General features: G+C 34.8%; 1 protein-coding gene across 3 annotated transcripts in view; it reads right to left on the reverse strand.

Moving 5' to 3' along the window:
• SUPT3H (SPT3 homolog, SAGA and STAGA complex component) overlaps positions 1-21289 on the reverse strand; it is a 464238-nt gene that overhangs the window by 92013 nt on the left and 350936 nt on the right. For all 3 annotated transcript variants that reach the window (XR_012496623.1, XM_074333029.1, XM_074333030.1), the window contains exons 8-11: positions 18026-18138; positions 17025-17132; positions 13285-13452; positions 4726-4836 (exon numbers count right to left, since the gene is read on the reverse strand). Coding sequence is in view for 2 of the 3 variants with exons in the window: in XM_074333029.1 (XP_074189130.1) it covers positions 4726-4836; positions 13285-13452; positions 17025-17132; positions 18026-18138 (500 nt within the window). In the remaining variant the exon portion in view is untranslated. The remainder of the gene's footprint in view (positions 1-4725; positions 4837-13284; positions 13453-17024; positions 17133-18025; positions 18139-21289) is intronic.

Below are 21289 nucleotides of genomic sequence, written 5' to 3' on the forward strand. Positions count from 1 at the left end.
GTCACTTTGTTCCCTACACTTTCCCTTACTGTCTTAGTTTTCTAACATGCTAATACTATTTTCATAAACAAGTAAAATGAAGAAATTGTAAAGACTGAGGGAAAAAAGGCTAGTAATAATTTATTTTTAAAAACTTATCCCTAACTTTGATATTCTCATCAGTCTCTGAAAACTTTTTAAATAACTTACACAATTATATAAACTCATAAAAACTGAATTTGATAAAGTTTTATAAATTTGAGGCCAGGCCATTTGTTCTTTAGATTTCTGTTTCATAAGAGCTAGTATACAAAAGCTAGCTAGTAGGAAAAAATCGAGTGGTAACTATGCATATGTATAGTCAGTTACTGACACCTTATTTTTTAAGGTGATAATGGTCATAAAAGCCATTAATGTTCTTCAATCATTTATGCAAAAAAGTAAAAATGAGTATTTATTCTCAGGAACAATAATCTTTAAGTTGTATTTAAATTTTAATGGTATAAACTATTAGTCTATAAAATAAATCACATTATTCAGGTTTTAGTTTCTTCTGGGATTACAAAGTGAGGCCTCTGTGTGTTGTGTGTGTGTTTGTGGGTCTGTGTTGTTGGCTGGTGGTTGGGGGACAGCTTCTACTTTAATCTGTATACTTACCTGATGTGCGTTAAGAAAATATATTACAGTTACTATGGCTACTAGTACTTCCACTATTATTAGTATAATTTATAAGAGCTTACCACATATCAAATTGACAGTACTCCTTCAATTCCATCATGACGAACATTCTATTATTATACTCATTTTACAGGTGATGAAACTAGCTACAGAGAGGTTATGAAACTTCCTTAAGGCTACTTAGCTAGTAGGTGGCAGAGCTGGGGTCTGAACCCTGGCCATCTGGCTCTAGGAGCAAGTCTTAATCGCCACACAGTACGGTCTCACATAATATCAACTACTATGAGTGAAAAGACAACATAAGATGACAAGCATCAAAATCACTTAGGGCATGCTAGGTTTCATAAGCACTCTAAAACAACGACTACAAATCACAGACATGAAGTGATTTTCAGAATTATTTAGGAAAAATCAATAAGCAAGAAGTAAAATTAGTCTGTTGAAATGTCCTTTAGCATGTGTATACAGAAGCTCAGGCCTATAGGGGTGTGGACAGCTGCAAAAGTGTGTTTTAGGTGAAAGATTTTGGAGCTGGGAGTTGGAAGGCCTGAATTTTTAGTCTTGGCTCCATCATTTCATCTAATTAATAGCTTAACCTCAGAAAAATTACTGAAGTCTTCTAGATATGATACGTTCTATGATCTTGTGCGTAGGATTGAAAACAAATGAAATCATAGAAAAGAAAGAAATCACCAATGAAAAGCAGTACGCCAAAGACATACAGGCACGCCTTGGAGCTAACGCGGGGTCAGTTCCAGATCACTGCAATGAAGCAAGTATCACAATAAAGCCAGTTGTAGTATTTTTGCTGGTGGAGGGTTTTGCCTCTAATTTGTAAAAAACACAAATCTGTGAAGTGCAATGAAGCGAAGCGCAGTAAAAGCAGGCATGCCTGTACTGTTATAATTGCTGAAGTGGGAATAGGCGGCTTACAAATGTCTCCACAACACTCACCTGAGTGGCAGGCAGCTGATGTTTATGCTATCTTCCCCTTTTCCTCTCTACTCCCGCGGCTACCGAGTGCAAAGCATAGTTTGTACTCTTTCCTCTCCTCCACCTAACATGGCTTTAATCATTCCGTTTTTCTATCATTTCAACTAACTCCCAAAAGAAAGAGAAGAAGTCACAATTCTTTATATAATGAATTGTATTCCTGAAACTGACCGTGTTGTGATTTTGTATAAAATCATTTCAGAAGTCACATAGTAGAAAACAGAATGATGCCTCACTTAAAGCAGATTTTTATTGGTTTATTGATTTATGTTGGAATTAAGTTTCTGTGTAACCTACTGGTTGTTAATCTTCCAAATTAATTTCAAATTATTGGAAACTGGCTACGTATGAATCAAGTTACAGATGCTCTAAATTAAATGTCGTATTTATATGTACAACAGACAAGCACTCTACATTCAGAATGACATGTTGCAAAGACAAGATCTCTATGTTTCATAAATATAAAGTAGTTGCTTATGGGCATTTTCGTTTACAAAGGAAATTTTACGTTGGAGGTAAGTTACCTTAGCCTTTCTGGATGAAAATTTAGGTTTCAATCTATGCCCATAAGCCTCCTTTCCTCCTAGGATCTGCGACTCAAAACTTAGGTAGCAAAGTGTCCCTAGTGCCACATACAGTATCATCTCAGGCAACGGGCATCGGGGACCTGAACATCAGCATTCTCCCATGCCAGGAACACCTCCTTTTAGCAGTAGAAAGTTATGTGAGAGCAGGGCGGGGTGACCACAGGGTCAGCATACTCAGTCTGCAAATCCATCCCACTTTACAGAGAATTTTTAACAGGGAGATTTATATATTACATACATACACCATGAAATGGTGTCTCCCTGATCATATTACTCATGATATAAAATGGTACAGGCATATTCAGCCCTGTAGGCTGGGTGTATTCTTTTAGCTCTAGGTACTGGAACAGACCTTTCAAGGTAGGTCCTTTCTGAGGAGTGACAGAAACTGCGGGGCCCCTCTGTGATGGAGCTCTTTACCATTTGCTGTTGATTTGTCCATCTGCTCTCGCAGTGGCTAAGAGCACCTACTAGGTCATGGCTTATTTGTTCTGTTTTCCAGATCTATTTAAATTAAGCATTTTAAAATTGCATCAATAGTTCTGAAAAATATATTGGTTGTATACTATCAGATAAAAATTAGCTTAAACTATATCTTAATTTAGTTTCAAGAACATTTTTTGACCATATACTTAGATTATAAAAGCAAGAACATTTTTTGACCATATACTTAGATTATAAAAGCAATAATACATGAATAATAGATTACCGTGTTACACATGGGGAAATGATTACACACACACACACACACACACACACATATACAAATACACATACACATATAAATGCCATTATCCAAGATGATTCTCAAATGATCTGCCCAGTTTTGTTTAAAATGAAAAACTTGAAGAATGAAGCAGCCACTACTGCCACCACTTCCTTTAGAGGAAATACCACAGACTTCATGATTAGGCGATTTTCCCCTTGTATTAGATACATTTTCCTTTATGTAATTTTATCCATTATTTTTAGTTACCATTTTAAGGTTATTTCTCAAAAATCCTGTTTCCCCTCACTACCCTTTAATTACTTCTAGATTATTATCAAGACTGCCTCCTTTTTCTTCTCTCTCTTGACTCCACTGTCTCAACCTATTAGTCATTATTTGGCTGTTATCTATGGATTTGATAGTTTCAATCCTTTGTTATAAGTTGGATTTTCAATTTCAGCTGTTTTTTAAATTCTTCCAATCATCTCATATTGTTTCTAAATCTCATCTTCATTTTGGCTTATTGCTTAAAATAGTCTCACTTATTAGGTAGAAAAAATAAAACAAGAGGTATTTGATGTCATTCTTTTTAAGTGTAATAGTCTAAAAACACTCATGAAAAAGGATACATTGCTTTAGTCAGCAGTAATAAAATCATGTTCTCAAAATATGTAAGACAAATATTAAATATTAAACAAGTGAAAATAATCATCACCATTACAAAAAGCTTTTGGAGACCATATAAAAAGCTTCTGACACATTCTTACTGTCACATTGAGAATCTGTATGATTAATGATTACTAATGAAAACAGAATAGAAAGAAAGCATTCCCTTTAACTAGGATAAAGAAAAAAAGGAGATGACCTAATTTAGAAGAAATCATAGCTTCTGTCAACAGATAACGGTAAAATCCACCCTTAGCAAAAACACATACTATGTTATACTTACATATGTATGTATAATGTTACACATATATTCTGCTTTAGTGTGTTGAAGTAGAGGTAAATATTTAAAAAGAAACAAATGGTAAATTCTACTGTTCGTCACTCATAAATCAAACCTCACTTTCTGAAAATCAAACCAATTCCTTATAAACAGAGAAGGACTTAGAGAAAGTTCTATTAGCATGAATATTTTTTTTATAAAAGGGCCACAAGATGAGCATTTAATTAGAACACACACACACACACACACACACACACACACACACACACACTTTCTTTAGGCTGTTGAAATATAGTCTTTAATTCTCCATTAAAAACAACAACAACAACAAACCCTGATTATAAGCTTTAAAACCATTTGAAGATGTGAAAGACTGTCTACATTTCAGCCTACTTCAAAGCCAGTCAAGAAATCATTTCTTCTTCTTCCAACTCAAAGTATGTTTAGGAGCAGGACATCTGATAGAAGTGGTATTGCCAATCTAACCAATTTTAAAATATAAAGTGCTTCTAGCAATATTTGGATACACATAATTTGACAAAAAAAGTTTTATGAACCTAAGCTTTGAAAAATAGAAAATATAAGCGCCAACAAAAAAAGCACAATTTGTAATTGAAAGAAAATAATATTTTGTAGAAAAAAACTGTCCTTCCAAAAAGAGACAAAAATGACTAACTTTTATTTCCCAAGAGAATTATGCCACTTTTATACAACAAAATTACAGTCACCACAAATTGCTTTCAACAATTCCATTGCTTCTTCATTTGACCACTTGAAAATCAAAATTCTTTCAGATTATAAATATAACTTTTTATAACTCTGTTATTACGTACTGTGAACGGGGAAAGGGGGCCAATCTTGTGGCCGTAGCGTCGAATGGCCTCTCTGATGTGGCAGGGCTGGATGGCATTGCTGTGAGCCTCAACACCACAGGCCGCAGTGCTCTGCGACAGAAAAACACATAAATTGTTACTAAATCAAAAACACACAACAGAACTACAGTGTATAAAATATGAAAATAAACTTTTATAAAACGGACGGTTTTTTCCCTTAGGACGCACATCGCTGCTGCCATATACTACATCTGAAGAAAAATTCCATTAACAAATCAAAGATGACTTTTCCATGACCCTTTCCTAGCAGACCTACAAAATGCAATTTTTATGCTGACAGTATTTCACCTAGGCTGTACATCAAGGTACAAGAGAGAATACAGCCGCTTGCATGCAGATGAAAAGTGTCACGGGGCTTGCCGAAAGAACCACAGGAAGCTATTAAAAAATTTTTTTTAAAACATTTATTATTATAAATGCTTTTTGGGAGCTTGTTGGGCATATTTCTGAAATAACTTGAGGGTCATCAATTTTAAAATGAAACATGTAAAATTGCGATATATTTATTTGTAATACTGGGGACTGTCATAGGAGATCATTTCAACTTGGTGCTAATTTTCTAGGTGTCCTCGGGGCGAAAACAAAAGAAAAACTTTCTATTTTAATCTGCCTCATCTGTAAAATGCAAGTTTTAAAATAAAAAAGACATGATAAAGAAAGAAAGATTATTTACAATGAGAGTATGGATCTCAACTCAAGAAATGTATGTGACATCATTTTTTAAAAAATTAAAATGCACAATAGGGGCATTAGATCATGGTTCAGTTGCAGGCTCTAGCTTCCCAACTACCTTGGTCTGTCTCATTACCAGCTCTGTCCAGTTATGTAATATCTCTGAACTTCAGTTTCCTCATCTGTAAATTTGGGATCATAATTATAATTGTTTCACATTGTGTTAGAGACCAGGCACCCGGTCATTAACATTAAAGAATTAAGAGAAAGAAATAGTAGCTTGGGTAACTACAAGTGCGGTCTAGAAGTCATTCATAGTCACATAATGAAGATTATTTGTTTTCCTGATAATTACTATAATTACCATAATTCTTTGTAAGGGTATAATTAATACAACCTCTATGGACAGCAATTTGGCAAAATCTTATCAAAATGTAAAAGCACAACAATTTTTGGCCCAGTAATTTCATATCTAAAAATTTATCCTACAGATATATTACACAGGTACAAAATAATATACATATAAGGTGATTCACTGCAGCACTATTTGGAATGATAAACTAAATCTTCATCAATGAGGTCCCACTGAAATAAATTATGATACATCCATTCAATGAAGCAGAAACCACAGCAACCACCGTAAAGAATGAGGCAGTTCCATACATACGCCTACTGAGCTCCATACATATCCTGTTTCTAAGATATACTGTGCGAAAAGATGCAAGATGTCCAACTGGGTGGCACTCGTTCAAGAACAAAAAAAGAGCTGAACATTATATAGTCATTTAAACAGAGGATATTTCTGCAAGGGTCACCAAAAGTCAGTAACAATTCTTATCTCTTGGAGGATAAATGGGTGGCTGGAGGACAAGAGTTTGAAGAGACATTTTTCACTGTATATCTTTCTGTACTTTCAAAATACATTTTTCGTACCTTGTACATGCTTTTCCTATTACAAATGAGTAAAATAATTTAAAAAATCCTACAAAACGAGAGCATCTGCTAATTATCCATGCTGAACCTGAAATAAGATTTAAAATATAAAAGAAAACAGAGCTTGATTATTTTTATTATTTTAACAAGATTTGAAATAAGCCAAACAGGAATTTACTCTAGGGTACCGTTCTCAATTTCCTTCCAACAATGGCCTAAATAACATATCTGCTATGCCCACAATAACACGGATTAAGTTATTTTAACCCCTCACTTTGGCACTGATATGAAAATGCACAGGGTTTTTATTGAGTACTTTCTCGATTCTGATTCCAAATGCTTAGTTTCAGCTGGAATATATTAGAATAAATTTAATTATCAGGTATCTGATAAAGACACTTCTTGTGAGTCCATTTGGCTCCAAAATGCAAATATAACTAATACAGACTCATTAACCTGCTAGGTATAACAAAGATTTGTGAAGTAACTTGAGGCATTCTATCCATTTGTAGAAATGAAATGCAAATACTTAGCTATATTTGGAATCTACAATCAGTTTTCCAGTGAAGCTCAAGTGGAAATGAGAAGACAGACATCGAGAGGATAAATATTCTGCATGCGAAGTGGGGTTTGGGAAGTCCTTCCTGTGCCTCCCACTATGGCATCTCCTTTCTCCCTGCACAATGCATTTAGTTTTCATTTCTTTTTTCCATGGTCAGTGGTGATCTACTCTTCCTCTACTTTGGTGTAGAACATTTTGTTCAAAATCTCTCCGAACCTCTGGCATGGCCATCAAATAGGATTTGAGAAGACTGGAGTAGGAGGCGTAAATTAGAAACTACCTGTGTTTGCTATGCATATTTGTACAATATGAAGACAACTCAGTCAGCGTGGTTGAATCATGCTATCTGTGCCAAAAAAGGTGAAGTGAACTTATATAAAAATAAAAAGATTTAATTTTGTGAAAAATGTCATTAGATTTTCCATTTTGCCAATTTCAGGTTTAGCTGTTACTACAATTAAGCAACTGCGAACATTAGCGTGAAGTTACACTTGCACTTCTACACTTTCTTCACTTGCCCTTTGAGTTCTTTGGAAGGGAACCGTTAAATATAGTAGTATATTCTCAGTATTGTTTCCATCTCAACAAATATCTTCACATTTCTGTCAACATCCAGTCCCTCACCAACGTACTTATAATCTGTTCAAATCCAAAATTCATACCAAGTGTAGAATTTTTGATTTAGCAGTGACTTTAGAATGTTTGTAATATTCTTTAAAATTATTTTAGAAGAATTAGCATTAAATTTATATATTTTTTTAACCTACTATTAAAAATCATATATTTGCTGTAAACACATACGAAGAGTATTATATATATATCTATCAATTCATCTTTCTCATTCTGATTATGCCCACATTTTAGGATATTCTTTACATTTTCAAAAATGAAACCCACATATTTGACAAAATACCTGTTGTCTCTAGAGTGTTTACCAAAATCTCTGTGGGGACTAAACTATTTCCTTAAGTACAAGCTGCTTGGTAAAGTTCTGCATATGTTGGGTCCTCTTCTTCTTAGCTGCATTCATTTTCCATTCTTGTATCCCTCCATCTTATCTTTACTTACGTCTCTTCATCCACAAATTGATGCTGGATATTGGAAGCTGAAGTCCTACACATTTCCTGGATTTGATTCTGCTTATCCTTGCTGGCTTGCACTGAATAAAATCTCTTGCAGTTTGAACTCTACACTGTGATACCAGAAGCTATACTGAAACTTCTGTTGCCCCACGGACCTCTTACAAGTGTCTGTACCTGTCCTGACTCTTTTCTTTCCAATTTAAAAGCTGTTGGCAAGGTAAAAGTGTCTTATCCTTGCTCAGCCTTCCCCTTTCCAGGGTATTCCAGGGTAATCCCATGTTTAAGAAGGACCTGGAATTTCAGATAGTTGCCTCTTATTTTTTTCCACACCCATTATGGTGGACTAGCTCTTTTGTTACATTTGGAATACTAAGTCTTACAGAGGAGTAACACATATCTCAAAAGAGAAAAATGAAAGGTTAGTACTACTATTACTAATACTTTTGTCACTCACTGATCACAAAGGTTGATACATAATCTGACTGACCAGGCAAATGTCTTCTTTCTCTCCACTGTTGTATATATAGCTCTCCCAGAGCTTTGTGCTTATAGAGGATTTTTTTTCAGATGAAGGTGGGCCATTTTTTGGCCAAAGGTTACAGTATATAATATAGTTAATTTTCTCATTTCAAAATTTAATTCAGATGTTAATTGTTAAAATTGTAGTTCTATATTAGGAAAAGCTTTTGTTTAATTAAAGAAATTAAAACTAGAAAAGGTATTTAAAAAGAAGACAAGAGAGAATCACTGAACTCAAGGATTCATACATTATTAAATCTGGAAGGAACACGAGATATCATCTATTCTAAATTTTCCCAAATTGGACCCTATTTTATGGATGACAGAGTGAAGATACGAGACATGCTCAAGATTATAATGATAGTATCAGAATATGGCATACATCAAATCTCTTGCCTTCTAGTACACAAAGCTGATATATAATAGAGGCTTTATTATTTCATGTTATCACCACAGCTGAAGCTTCCAGTGAGTAAAAATCAAAATATAGCAAAACTATATAAATGTAGAAAGATGTGGATGAGTAAATAGAGAAATAATGAGTATATGTGAAGAGGGACATATTAATTCTGATACCACTAATTTTGAATTTCGGAAAATTCAGACATAGACTGGACTAGTTACTTTATTCTGGAAATCTCTGCTGTAAAATAACTCTAATTTAATAGCTATAAACAAGGTTAGGAGACAAATGTTTAATATTTAAGAGAAAAAAATTCAAGAATTTCCAAACTTATAAAGAATTATTTTATGTATGCATAATTACCAGATTAATTACAGCTTCTTTTTACGTACTTTGTAAAGCAAGTCCTTCGAAATTATTTTTGGTAACATTTTTGTTACCACAGTCTTAGTTACTGAATGAGTTGGAGAGTACGATACTGAAATTCTTTAAAACTGCTTTATAATACAGAAGTTCCTTATAGTTCAGATTTTCCCTTAATAAGCAAGCAGTGAGCTCCGTCATTTTGTAAGTGAAAGGGGAAACCATATATGAGGTTCATAATTTAAATTTGTTTACTATCAATTATGAAATTATCTCTTGGAGTGATTCCACTATTTGTAATGGCAAATGGTTTGTATTGTACCAACACAGTTGTAGATGAAAGTATAAACTTTAGATAAATTATTTTAAAAAAGTATCTGAAAACAACAGAGATTGATCAAAATTAGGTGGAAACTGGAAAGGGTATGTACAAGAAGAATGGAATGGCAGTGGGTTGAATTTCCTGTTTTTACTGATTTAGCCAGAGGGCAGGCTCCATTCAGTATAGGGGGGCACACAACTGTATAGAGGCTTGAAGACCTATAAAGTAAGGAAGGAAATACCAAAAGGACAGAATCAAAAATCAGTGTACAGATATTACCCAAATCTTTGACTAACCTCTAACCTATTCCTGTGTGGAACCAAATCCAAGAAACCCAGCTAAAGCTATATGAAGTAAAGAGAGATTTTAGCTGCTGTCACTGAAGAGGAATTTGAGTTTGAAGTTTAGAGTTGAGTTTACAAAAGTAAACTGACTGCCTAACACACATATACACACACCAACAACTCTCTTCATAGGAATATAACAGATTCTGAAATAGCTACAATGTATTTCCCGCAATGTCCAAGATATAATTCAAAATTACTAGACATGAGACATGACAACATAATAGTTGACTTATATTCACTGGAGACTAAAATAATTCAGATATTTAATTTATCATACAAAGCTTTTAAAGCAGCTATTATAACTATACTCAAGTACATAAAAGAAAATAAACTTGTAATAAATTACTAATAAAAAATAACAGTAGATAAACAGAAACTATAAAAAGAACTCAAACAGAAAATACAAAACTACAGAATAAAATATCAGAAATACAACATTACTGGATAGATGGGACAGTAGATTGGAGCTAACAAAAGAAAGAGTCTGGAACACAAAGAATGATCAAGAAAATTTATCTAACCTGAAGAACAGAAAGAAAAGATTGAAAAAGAAATTAAACAGAACCTTAGACACTTGTGGAACAGTATCAAAGTAACTAACAAATATTTACTTGTAGTCTCAGAAGTGGAGGGTAGACAGAGTGAGGCAGAAAAAATATCTGAAGAAATAACTGCTGAAAATTCCTACAAATTGGTTCAAGACATAAACCAATATTCAAGAAGCTCATCTTCAAGTGACCCTAAGCAGGATAAACACAAAGAAAAACGTGTATTTATATACCATGGTCAAACTGTTGAAAACCAAACTTAAAGATATAATCCTGAAAGCATTTTGAGTAAAATAACATGTTACATATACAGAAACAGTAATACAAAATCTACTGACATATAATTAAACACAATTAATGCCAGAAAATAGCGGAATTATATCATTAAAGCACTAAAAATAGAACTACCATTCCAGAATTCTATACCCAGTGAAAATATCTTCCAGGAATGAATGAGAAATAAAGATATTTCCAAAAATATGAAAACTAAGAGGAACCATCACCAGCCGACCTTTACTATAACAAATGCTAAACAAAATTTAGTAAAACAAACAAGGAAAATGATACCAGAAGAAAACTCTGATCAGCAACAAGAAATGAAGAACGGTGGAAATGGTAAAAGTTAAAGTCTATTTTTTCTCTTAGTTTCATTGAAATACATTTTATTATTTAAGGTGAAAAATAGTATTATGGTTTATAACATACGTAGATGTAAGATGCTTGACAACCATAGAGTACAAAGAGCAAGAGTTAAGTAGATGGACCTATACAAATACAAGAGTCTTATATTTTATGTGAGTAAAGTAGTACAATAATAATTTCAAGTACACTAAAAATTTAAGGATGTATATTGTAATCTTTAGCATAATCACCAAAAAAAAAAAAAGATACAAAGAGATATCATTAAGAAACCAGTAGATAAATTAAAATAGATTTCTTAACAAGTACACAATTAACTCAAAAGAAGATGGGGGAAAAAAAAGAGAAACAAAAATAGAACAAGCAGAAAACAAATAGCAAAATAACTGACTTATATCCAACCATGTCAATAAACACATTAAATATCCATTATTTAATATCCATTATTTCCATTAAATTCATGAAAATATTATATTTAAAAGATACACACAGAAAGAAAGGAAAAGCAAGACCCACCTATAAAATTACAGATATATTGAAAGGAAATGGATAGGAAAACATATCATGTCAGTGGCACAAGAAAGTGGGAATGTCTATATTAATCAGATAAAATAGAGTTCAGTGAAAAAAAAAGAGATTTCTTAAATATAAATAAGAAGAGATATGCCATGTTCATCAATTATAAGACTTGGTATTGTTACGACATTCATTTCCCCCAAATTACGTAAGCATTCAACCTAATCCCTTTCAAAATCCTACTGGGCTTTTCTTTTTCCCTTTCTTCCTTTTTCTCTCTTTCCCTCCCTCCCACCTCGTTCCTTTCTTTTTGATAGAAACTAACAAGTTGATTCTAAATTTACATGGATATACAAAGGTCACAGCATTTCCACATTAAGCCTGAAAAATAAAGTTTGAGGACTTACACTACCTGACTTTAAGATCTATCAGGTTTGACAATTAAGTTCACGAACTTGTTGCAATGATGTTGCTCATCTTTTTTGGTATCAGAGGGATTATTCATTACGAATTTGTACCAACTGGATAAACAGTTAACTAAGTTTACTATTTGGAAGTGCTGAAAAGGCTGCGTGAAAAAGTTAGACAACCTGAACTTTTCACCAACAATTCATGGCTCTTGCATCACGACAATGCACCAGCTCACACGGCACTGCCTGTGAGGGAGTTTTTAGCCAGTAAACAAATAACTGTATTGGAACACCCTCCCTACTCACCTGATCTGGCCCCCAGTGACTTCTTTCTTTACCCAAAGAGAAAGGAAATATTGAAAGGAAGACATGATGACATTCAGGACATCAAGGGTAATATGATGACAGCTCTGATAGCCATTCCAGAAAAAGAGTTCCAAAATTGCTTTGAAGGGTGGACTAAGTGCTGGTGTCAGTGCATAGCTTCCCAAGGGGAGTACTTCCAAGGTGACCGTAGTGATATTCAGCAATGAGGTGTGTAGCACTTTTATAGGATGTGTTTGCGAACTTAATTGTCCTCCCTCATACTATAAAGCCACAGTAATCAAGAAAGATGATGCTGACAAATAAGTCAATGAAACAAAATGAAAAACAAGTTTACGTATTTGTCAAAATTCATCAAATGGTATAGTTAAGAATTGTGTATGAATTTTACCTTAAAAATAAGAACCATAAACAAATTATACATCACGAAGCTTTTAGGCGTGAACTTCACTGATGTCTGCAGCTTTGTCTGCAATGTGTCAAAAAAAATTGAACTGATAGACAAAGGGACAATATGATGCTCAGATGTAGTAAATATAAGTATATAGTTAACATAGTAAATATAGTAAAATGTTAACTGTGGAATCTAGATGGTAGATATATGGTGTTAATTCTGTGTTTTAACTTTTTTGTATGCTTGAAAACATTTTAAATAAAGTGTTTAAAAAATCAAAATCTTGCTTTATCCAGATGAATGCTGTTCAAGTTTGAGTACAAGTCATTAAGTATGGTTAAGTATAAATTGGCTACTTCTAAAATTTTGAATTATGAGAAAAAGAGCACATTTTCCTATCTCTGAAAAGAATTCAATTAAGACCTTCTCCACTCTGAAAATAAAATTAAAACAAAAATCACTGACCTTTTTTCTTTTCCTTTGCTTGGTTTTAGCTGAGTCTTGTCCAGCACTTCCATTCCCAAGGGATCCTGATGCAGTTTTCCCTGAGTGCTGGGATCCAGATGGTGGGGCTGTGGGTGTAGGAGGAGGTGTATTCTCGGGAGAGTCTGGGTAGGACTTCATGTAAGACCCCTGCTCAAAGAGATGTGGCTTTGAAATCAAGTGACCAGGACTTGTACTAACATTTAACTTTGTTTAACATCTTATGTATTGAATATTACTATTTGAAACTTTTAAATATAGAAACACAATTTATTATTATCCAGTCCACAGAGATGATGCCCCCATCTGACCCGAGGGTCTAATATGTTAGTTTTTAAACTGTTTAATCATTTAGATAAAATCAGGATTCTTCAGATACAGTTTCCAAGAGTTTTGTTAGCATTTTAAACTTACATGTTTACAAAGGAACCTCTAAGCTACCATCCCCAACCCTCACCCTTTGCCAAACTGGATGCCTTCCAGACATTATTTGTATCAAATGGTGACCAGCCTTTTCCGATAACTCAAACTCAATGCCTTGGGTCACTGTAGATACATCTAGCTCCTCCCACATCTAGTTCCTGCTTTTCTTCATAAAATCCCTCATTTCTTCTGGTTTCTTTGGCTATGACTGTAAGTCTGTTTGTTCTCTCTTCCATGTGGAGGCAGTTCAAATATTTGAAGACTGTTATATTTCACAGCCTTTTCTAACTTCTACAGGTCAAACAACAGGTTCATTTAACCACTTATTATGAGACATGTTTTTAGGTTCCTTCAGCCCCTGAGCACGCTCCTTTAGACATCCTCCCCTTTGCCAACGTCCATCCCATAAGATCGTGCCTACACACTAAATAAAACAAAGCAAAGTTTCCTGATCATTAACATCGTAATATTGGCTCCTCACAAATTTACAGGCAAATGAAAGTCTGTCTTTTTCACATATGGTATCATTGATCTACCTCATCCTGTCGGCCACGCTACGCATACTAACTACTGGCCTACAATTCTCTACAATGAATTTTTTAAAAATGATGCTAGACTTCGTAAAATGTTTTGCTGAAATTCAGATATTGGTTTCAAGAGTATTTCTTTGATCTACTTGCCTAGAAACATTATCAAACAGGAAGGATAAAGCTAATCTGGCATGAGTTGTTCTTAGGAAAAATAAGATAGCTCCTCAAGATCATTGCTTCCTGTGCACAAACCATACATTTGAAAAAAAATTCAGAAAATTAACTTGAATGAATAATGAACTTGTTAATCTAAGATGAGAAACCCAAGGTTAACCAGTTCAGTTCCTTATATGGTTAGTACTCAAGAAATCATAATCATTAAAATAGAATGCATTTTGTATTAACTACGCCTTGAGTTTCCAATTCCAATCCACTGTACAGAGCACACCCACTTGGGTCTTCTTAAAACACCTTTTTTGAACGCATCACTCTTTGGCCAAGAAACTTTCAACTCTTCCTTAATAACTAAGCATCTCAGGACTTACTTTTCTAATTTAACTTTCTACTACCCACTCCTCAATGAATCCTTTGCTTGAATATTTTAATCAGAGTTTTTTTTTTTCCCCTGTAAAAGTATACTTAGGCTGCCTCTGAGGTCTAGAGTATTCTCCCCACTTTTATCGTCTCATCAAAGTCCTATCTTTCCTTCAACACCCAGCTTCTTCTTTGAAGTCTTCTTTGATTGTAATTAGGGAGTTGGTTTTTTTTTTACCTCTGCACTTTCTGTCTGCGCCACCCATTTGGAAATTAGTATACGCTATCTTGAACTGTTTGTTTGTTTGCTTGCTCATTTATTTCCTTGTTTGTTTTACAGAATGTTCTACCTCCCTGAATAGAGATCCTATCAGTTTCCAGAGTCCCCCTTTGTACTCAAATTGGTGAAGCCCTTCAAGCTGGCTCTCGAAGCTGATTGTTGATTTGTAATGTTGATGAGTAAGGCTCCTACTTTAGAGTGGCCATTCTTTTTGTGTTATGAGAGGTCATAGGGGCAGGAAGACTGCCAGCCCCCCTGAATGCTCATTGTGACTACCAGTCACGTAGGAGGAGGGGTGTCTGGCAGGCCAGTGAAAAGTTTGAGGCTTATACTAACATATTTAGTCAGGATGCTTTCCGACACTCAAGCTCCCACCTCCCAGAGAGCCCAGGAAATCCAGCACACACAGGCCATTTTTCTTAACTGCTGGGTAGCTGGGAACAGCGGCTGTGGTTGCTGAGTAGTTGCCCAGGGCAGCTTGGCCACCCTGGAGAACCAAGAAAGTGGGGCGGGGTGGGGGTGGGGGGTGGGGGTAAAGAGTTTTCCTAGCCATGCAAGCAATCCCTTGAATGCTAAAGGAAAACTCGGCTTGTTATGTTCACTGTAAATTTCTTCAATTAGAAATGTTACAACAAATTTGTCTGATGTTAATGAAAAGCATACGTATACACATATTCATAAAATGAACATGTACCAAAGACATTCTAAAGGGTGTTCTTTCACATCATAATTTGGGTTTGTAACATAAAGAAAATAAATAGTGTTTAATCAACTGGGTAGGCTTTAGGGACTTTTAGACTATGCTGACTGATAATGATGTATGACCTTATCCAAGAAAAAAATGGATTTTTAATAGGCATAAACATTTTAATTCCTACTTGGATTCCAAGCCAATCTGATTCTTTAAGAGGCATAAAAAGATGTCAAACTTTTGGATTGTAATAACATGCTACATAGGCATATAGCTTTAGAGATTTACCAAGTATCCTAGAGCAGAGATACTTAAACTTGGGGTACATCGGATTCACAGATCCCTTGGAGTCACAGCTTGGTTTCAGAGGGTCTCTGAACACCCTGAAATTGTATGCAAAATTTGTGACTGTGTCTCTGGTGAAAGAGTTTATAGTTTTCATTAGATTCTCAAAAGGGCTTCTCCATTTTCAGGTTACACATTTCACCCAACTTGATCTAAAGCTCACTTCACATTTATGTACGTAGATGTTAACCTAACCTATGTGCTGCCTTCTCTACAGTTATTAGATTGAGTTCTAGGAAACTGTTTATGTTAGTAAAAAAGGTCAAATACTAGCAAATGCATTCAATAAGATATTACATTTCTGTTTTTTAGGCATATGCTACCTACAGAGCATAGTTTTTGTACTGAAATTATATAAAGCATTAAAGTTGGCAAGAAGACTTTCCAGTCCACATAGGTGGGTATCTCAGCAACAGAAACTGGCTCAGAAGAGACGTGATCTTCACATGACAGGACCAATAGAAAATAAAAGGATAAGTGGAGCTATGCTTCTTGACATCATGTTTAGAGATGGTTCAATAAGCAGGATGTAAAATTATCAATAAGGTCAGGAATTATTATTACATAAATAATAATAACCCTCTCATCTTTGAGGCACAAAGGAATAAATAAATTTTCTCAATGTTATTCAACTACTAACACCAGTTGTTAATCTCCCATGGAAATGACAAGTGCTCTGCCACGATCCCTCTTTCCCTGACGGGCTAGGAAAGCTTAATAAGACAAAGAAAAGGTGAAAGAAATCATTGTATTAAGTGGATCATTAGGGCCAGGCTCATAGTACATTGTCAATAAATATTTGTTTGAATGTTGAATGTATTAAGAGTATTTGAATAAAGGCCATACATTCCTACATAATCTTTTCCAAAGAAAAAAATCCACAGATGTGTCTTGTCAGACAGAGTTTTTTGGTACTTACCTCAGCAGAGTTGTGATACTGAATGAAGGTGGCTGAAATGGCATGGCTGAAGGGGTCCCCTGCCTTGGTTACCATGTCCTGCCTCACAAGAAGAGCCAGATCCACTAACTAGAAGATCAGAGAAATGAAAATAAAGTCACGTAGCTGGAAATAATCATCCACGTTTCTGAAGCGGCAAAATTAAAAGCAGTACATTCCAAACATTATTGATAATACTATCTGCCTAGAAATCTGTATCGTGGACACGAGCATATGCTTTCATTGACTGGTAAAGGGACCCACCAATGAAGGAGAGAAATGATATATTCTGACTTTCTAGGGAAGTGGCTCTCAAACTTTAACTCGTAATCACTAGAGAAACCTTTTAAAATACAGATTTCTGGGCTCCAAGCTCCAAGACTCTAATTTAGCAGGTCTGCTCTGGGGTGTAGTCTAGGACTTTACATTTTTTTGTTTTTTTTGCCCTTTTTTTTAAAATTTATTTTTTAAATTTATTGGGGTGACAGTTGTTAGTAAAATTACATAGATTTCAGGTGTACATTTTAAACGAGAACGAAGGAGATGCTGATGTTTCTGGTCTAAGGATCATCCTTTGAGAAACTCTTAGAGGGCACTGATTCTAGACTCAGATTTTTGCAAGCACTCAGTAGATTGTATTTATTATCTAGAAACGCTGTTTTTCAAAACTTAAAAATAATCCCTCAACGAGGTATGTGTACTTAGAATTCAATGTTGAGAAAAAGTATGCAGGATTTCATTTCTGGTTAGGATAAGGCTGCAAGAAACAGTCACTTTTACCCTAGCCCCCATGAGAACTGAAGATACTTTCAAAGAAACATCACTGAACTAAATTTCAGAAAATGATTAAGACTGTCATAGAAGAAAACTCATGGCTGTTCTCATCCCTGGCAGAGCAGCAGGGGGGAAAAGAATTGGTCACACACAGGGAAAAGGAGAAAGCTGCCATGTTATGGCTTCAAATGACTGATGAGAATTCTTACCTGTGCCACAGTTTCATATGCTAAATATGCTAATATTTCCATAGCGATAACATTGGGTTTTATCTCCATACTGCTGCAGTCCAACCAGTCTCGAAATTTGGAGGCTTTTTTGGCTAATCAGTTAAAAAAAAAAAAAAAAAAAAAGAACATTTTTGAAGTGTTTTAATACTGCCAATTAATATCATGGAATGAAAAAAAAAGTCTCTTGAAAATTGTCTGTGAAAGATAATACATACAAAACGCAGTTTTCTAAGTTTTATTAGTGTCTAGATATTCTAGCCTGAAGCTATCCCTTATGTGTTTGGGTCCTTTATTTTGTGTCTATGCTACATAACAAATCACTTACTGTTTAGCACTTCTTCCACTGTGTAGCATTTCTCCCACAGTGTCAGAAGAAGTTATGTTACCACTGGCCGTAGCTTACGTTATAACAATAGTCAGAAGAGTTACTTCCTTGATATAACTAATTTATTCTGGTGAGAAAAAAAATCCTGCAAGAAAGAACTTGTTATGAACAAAGAAACAGAGAGACTGTATTTTTAATACCTTTCAAAATGTGTCTCTTACTGGAATAGGTTCAAAGTCATGAATGTAGAATTCAATAGAATAAACTGATATCTGGCCTGATCTAAGCCTGTGGTTACATTTTCCTTATTGCAAAGATGTCCAAATTCTTCAACTTGACTCTGAAAACCCTCCAGACTGAGTCCAAACTACCTTTATATGATTCCCTGTTAAACTGTCACCTGGCCTCGAGTATAATCCCCTCTGTGTTCACCCTGTTCCTCTCCCTCCACGGAATGCCTTCCCATCACTCTTCATTCCTACGAATCCTGCCTATACAGGTCAAACATATACTACTCCACTGTGGTCATTAACTGAACTCTTATATCATCAGATATCCTTTCATGTCTGCTTATAATTTCTCAAGCCATATTATGAGTTCTCTGTGGGCAAACACCATGTGTCATGTCTCTCTGTACACCTAACAGTACCAAGCACACATGGAACCGTCCATTAACTATCTCTAAACTGCCATAGTACTAAGCCGAGTCTAACTTGATATAGGGCCTTCATTAGATATTACTAATTTAACGAGTGACCTAGAGGGAAAAGATTGATAGTGAAGATTTTTATCATGTCTATAACATAATCATCTTAAAAAACCCCACTGATTATTGTTTTGATTAATCTGATCCCGCAGGTATATAAAACACTTAACGGTAACTCAAAGCATGATGTTTTGATCCTTTTGGATACAGTCTTCATGGATTCCACATACAGAAGAGTTTTCTTCTAAATAAATCACCGAAGACCTTAAGTCCTGCTATCGAAGCTCATATGCAAAGTTGTCAACTGTGGCAGAATTATGATAATCCCCCTTAAAGCTATCTCCCTAACGTAACCAATCTTCCAAATACTCTCTGACATGCAACATTCCATCTAACTAGGAAGCTGCAATAGCTCACAAACACTTGTTTAACATCTGTGGAATACTTCTGAAGTTAAAGTTAACAGACAGCAATTTGGCAAAATCAATAAAATGTACCTTATTCATTTCTCTCTTTGACAGATTGTTAGAAACACAGAAACAGATATTTCAGGATATGATGCTCTAAATAGATATTAAACAGATATTATGCTCTAAACAATTTATTTTAGAAGTGAGAGAAAGGATAGTTCTTAATATTGCATCAGATCTGTCCATTTACGCAACAGAATTAATAGCTTTCTTACTAGATTTTAAGCACTGGGAATGCAGGGACAAAGACATCTCCACTCTTGTATTCTCAGCACCCAGAACAATGCCTGGCATTAGAAGACTCATAATAAATATTCCCAGAAGAAATGAATGAATGAAAGAACAAACAAATGAAAGATATTTCTTTAGTAGAAGGATAGGCTCCAAACATTTCTATATATCAAAAAGATACACAGAGGTCCCATAAACTCACTTGGGTTACTGCTATTCCATCAACAGGTGAAGATTCTAATTCCCTCCCTGTCACCTGGAGCAGGATGGCTTCAGGGATGGAGCCTTCCAGGGTATTGCTGGTTCCAGAGAAAGAGGCACAGACACCCCTAGTCATGATAGTTTGCTTCCATCAAGAAGTGAGGGGGCATCAGAATGTAAGAGTTCTTTTTCCTTCACCCCTCTTCTCAATATATCAGGAGAGAAAATAATCCTGGAAACTGATCAACAATTTAAATAGAATCCTGAATAAAGAGCAAAATTTCCTAGGGCTATCAGTTTTCTGACACTATCTGGGTTTTCAGTCTGTACTGGAATTAAAACAACTTTACATAATAATTTCGTATGGAATTTTAAGGTTAGTTAATTCTCACACATTTTTGTATCTTTCTCATCAATGATCACTAGTAAAATTCAAGTTTCTCCCAATTTTCCATTCTCTCACTCCTGCATACTATTCTATTATTAATGTGTCTACCCCATCCCTTCTCACCAGTCTTTTCATTCCTGACCTTTCTCTCTGAGCCCTCCGTAATGCTTATTCTACTCTGAAGAAATTCTTCTGCAACTTCAGTCTCTTCAAAATCACTGTTCTTTGGGTTAATATTATTTGAGAACAGTCTTACTCAGAGGGCATGATTTTCCCTGGGACCTTTTACAGTAAAGGTTCCTTCTTGCTTTCCTTCCACAGATATTTATTGGTCAGTACTGACCGCCAGCCTGTTCATTTTCCCACATATCAGAAGGCCTGGAGGCAATATATGTTCATTCTCTTAGTTTCTCCCACAGGGACTATATAGTACAGGGAGACAGCAAAATTCTTACCAACAACAGAGGCTAAAAGAGTATGGAATCATGTTTTAACAAATAACTGTTAGCCTACAATTTACTACCCAACTAAACTATCATTTAAACATGAGGGCAAAATAAAGCCATTTTTGAAACAAAAAAGAGAGCGTTAACCACTTACAAAGTCTTGGGGAGAATAAGATTAGGCTAAGAAGGAAAGTTTACATACTTGTCAAATTAAAAAAAAAATTCTTTTAAGTCAGGGATATATATTAAATAGTTAAGAACAGCAACCTAAATAATAGAAATATACAATATACAAGCTCGTTGAGGAAAAATGGAAGGAAGAAAACTCAATGAATCCAATGGAACAAAGAAAAGGAGGTGGAAAAGCAAATAAAAAAGCACAGTAAATTTAAAACACAAAGTCAGACACCATATATAAACCCAGATGTATAAGTAATTAAATACATATAAATTAAATTCATCAATTAAAATACAAA

Source organism: Rhinolophus sinicus, linkage group LG05 (genome assembly GCF_036562045.2).
Source record: "Rhinolophus sinicus isolate RSC01 linkage group LG05, ASM3656204v1, whole genome shotgun sequence".
NCBI classification, from domain to species: Eukaryota; Metazoa; Chordata; class Mammalia; order Chiroptera; family Rhinolophidae; genus Rhinolophus; species Rhinolophus sinicus.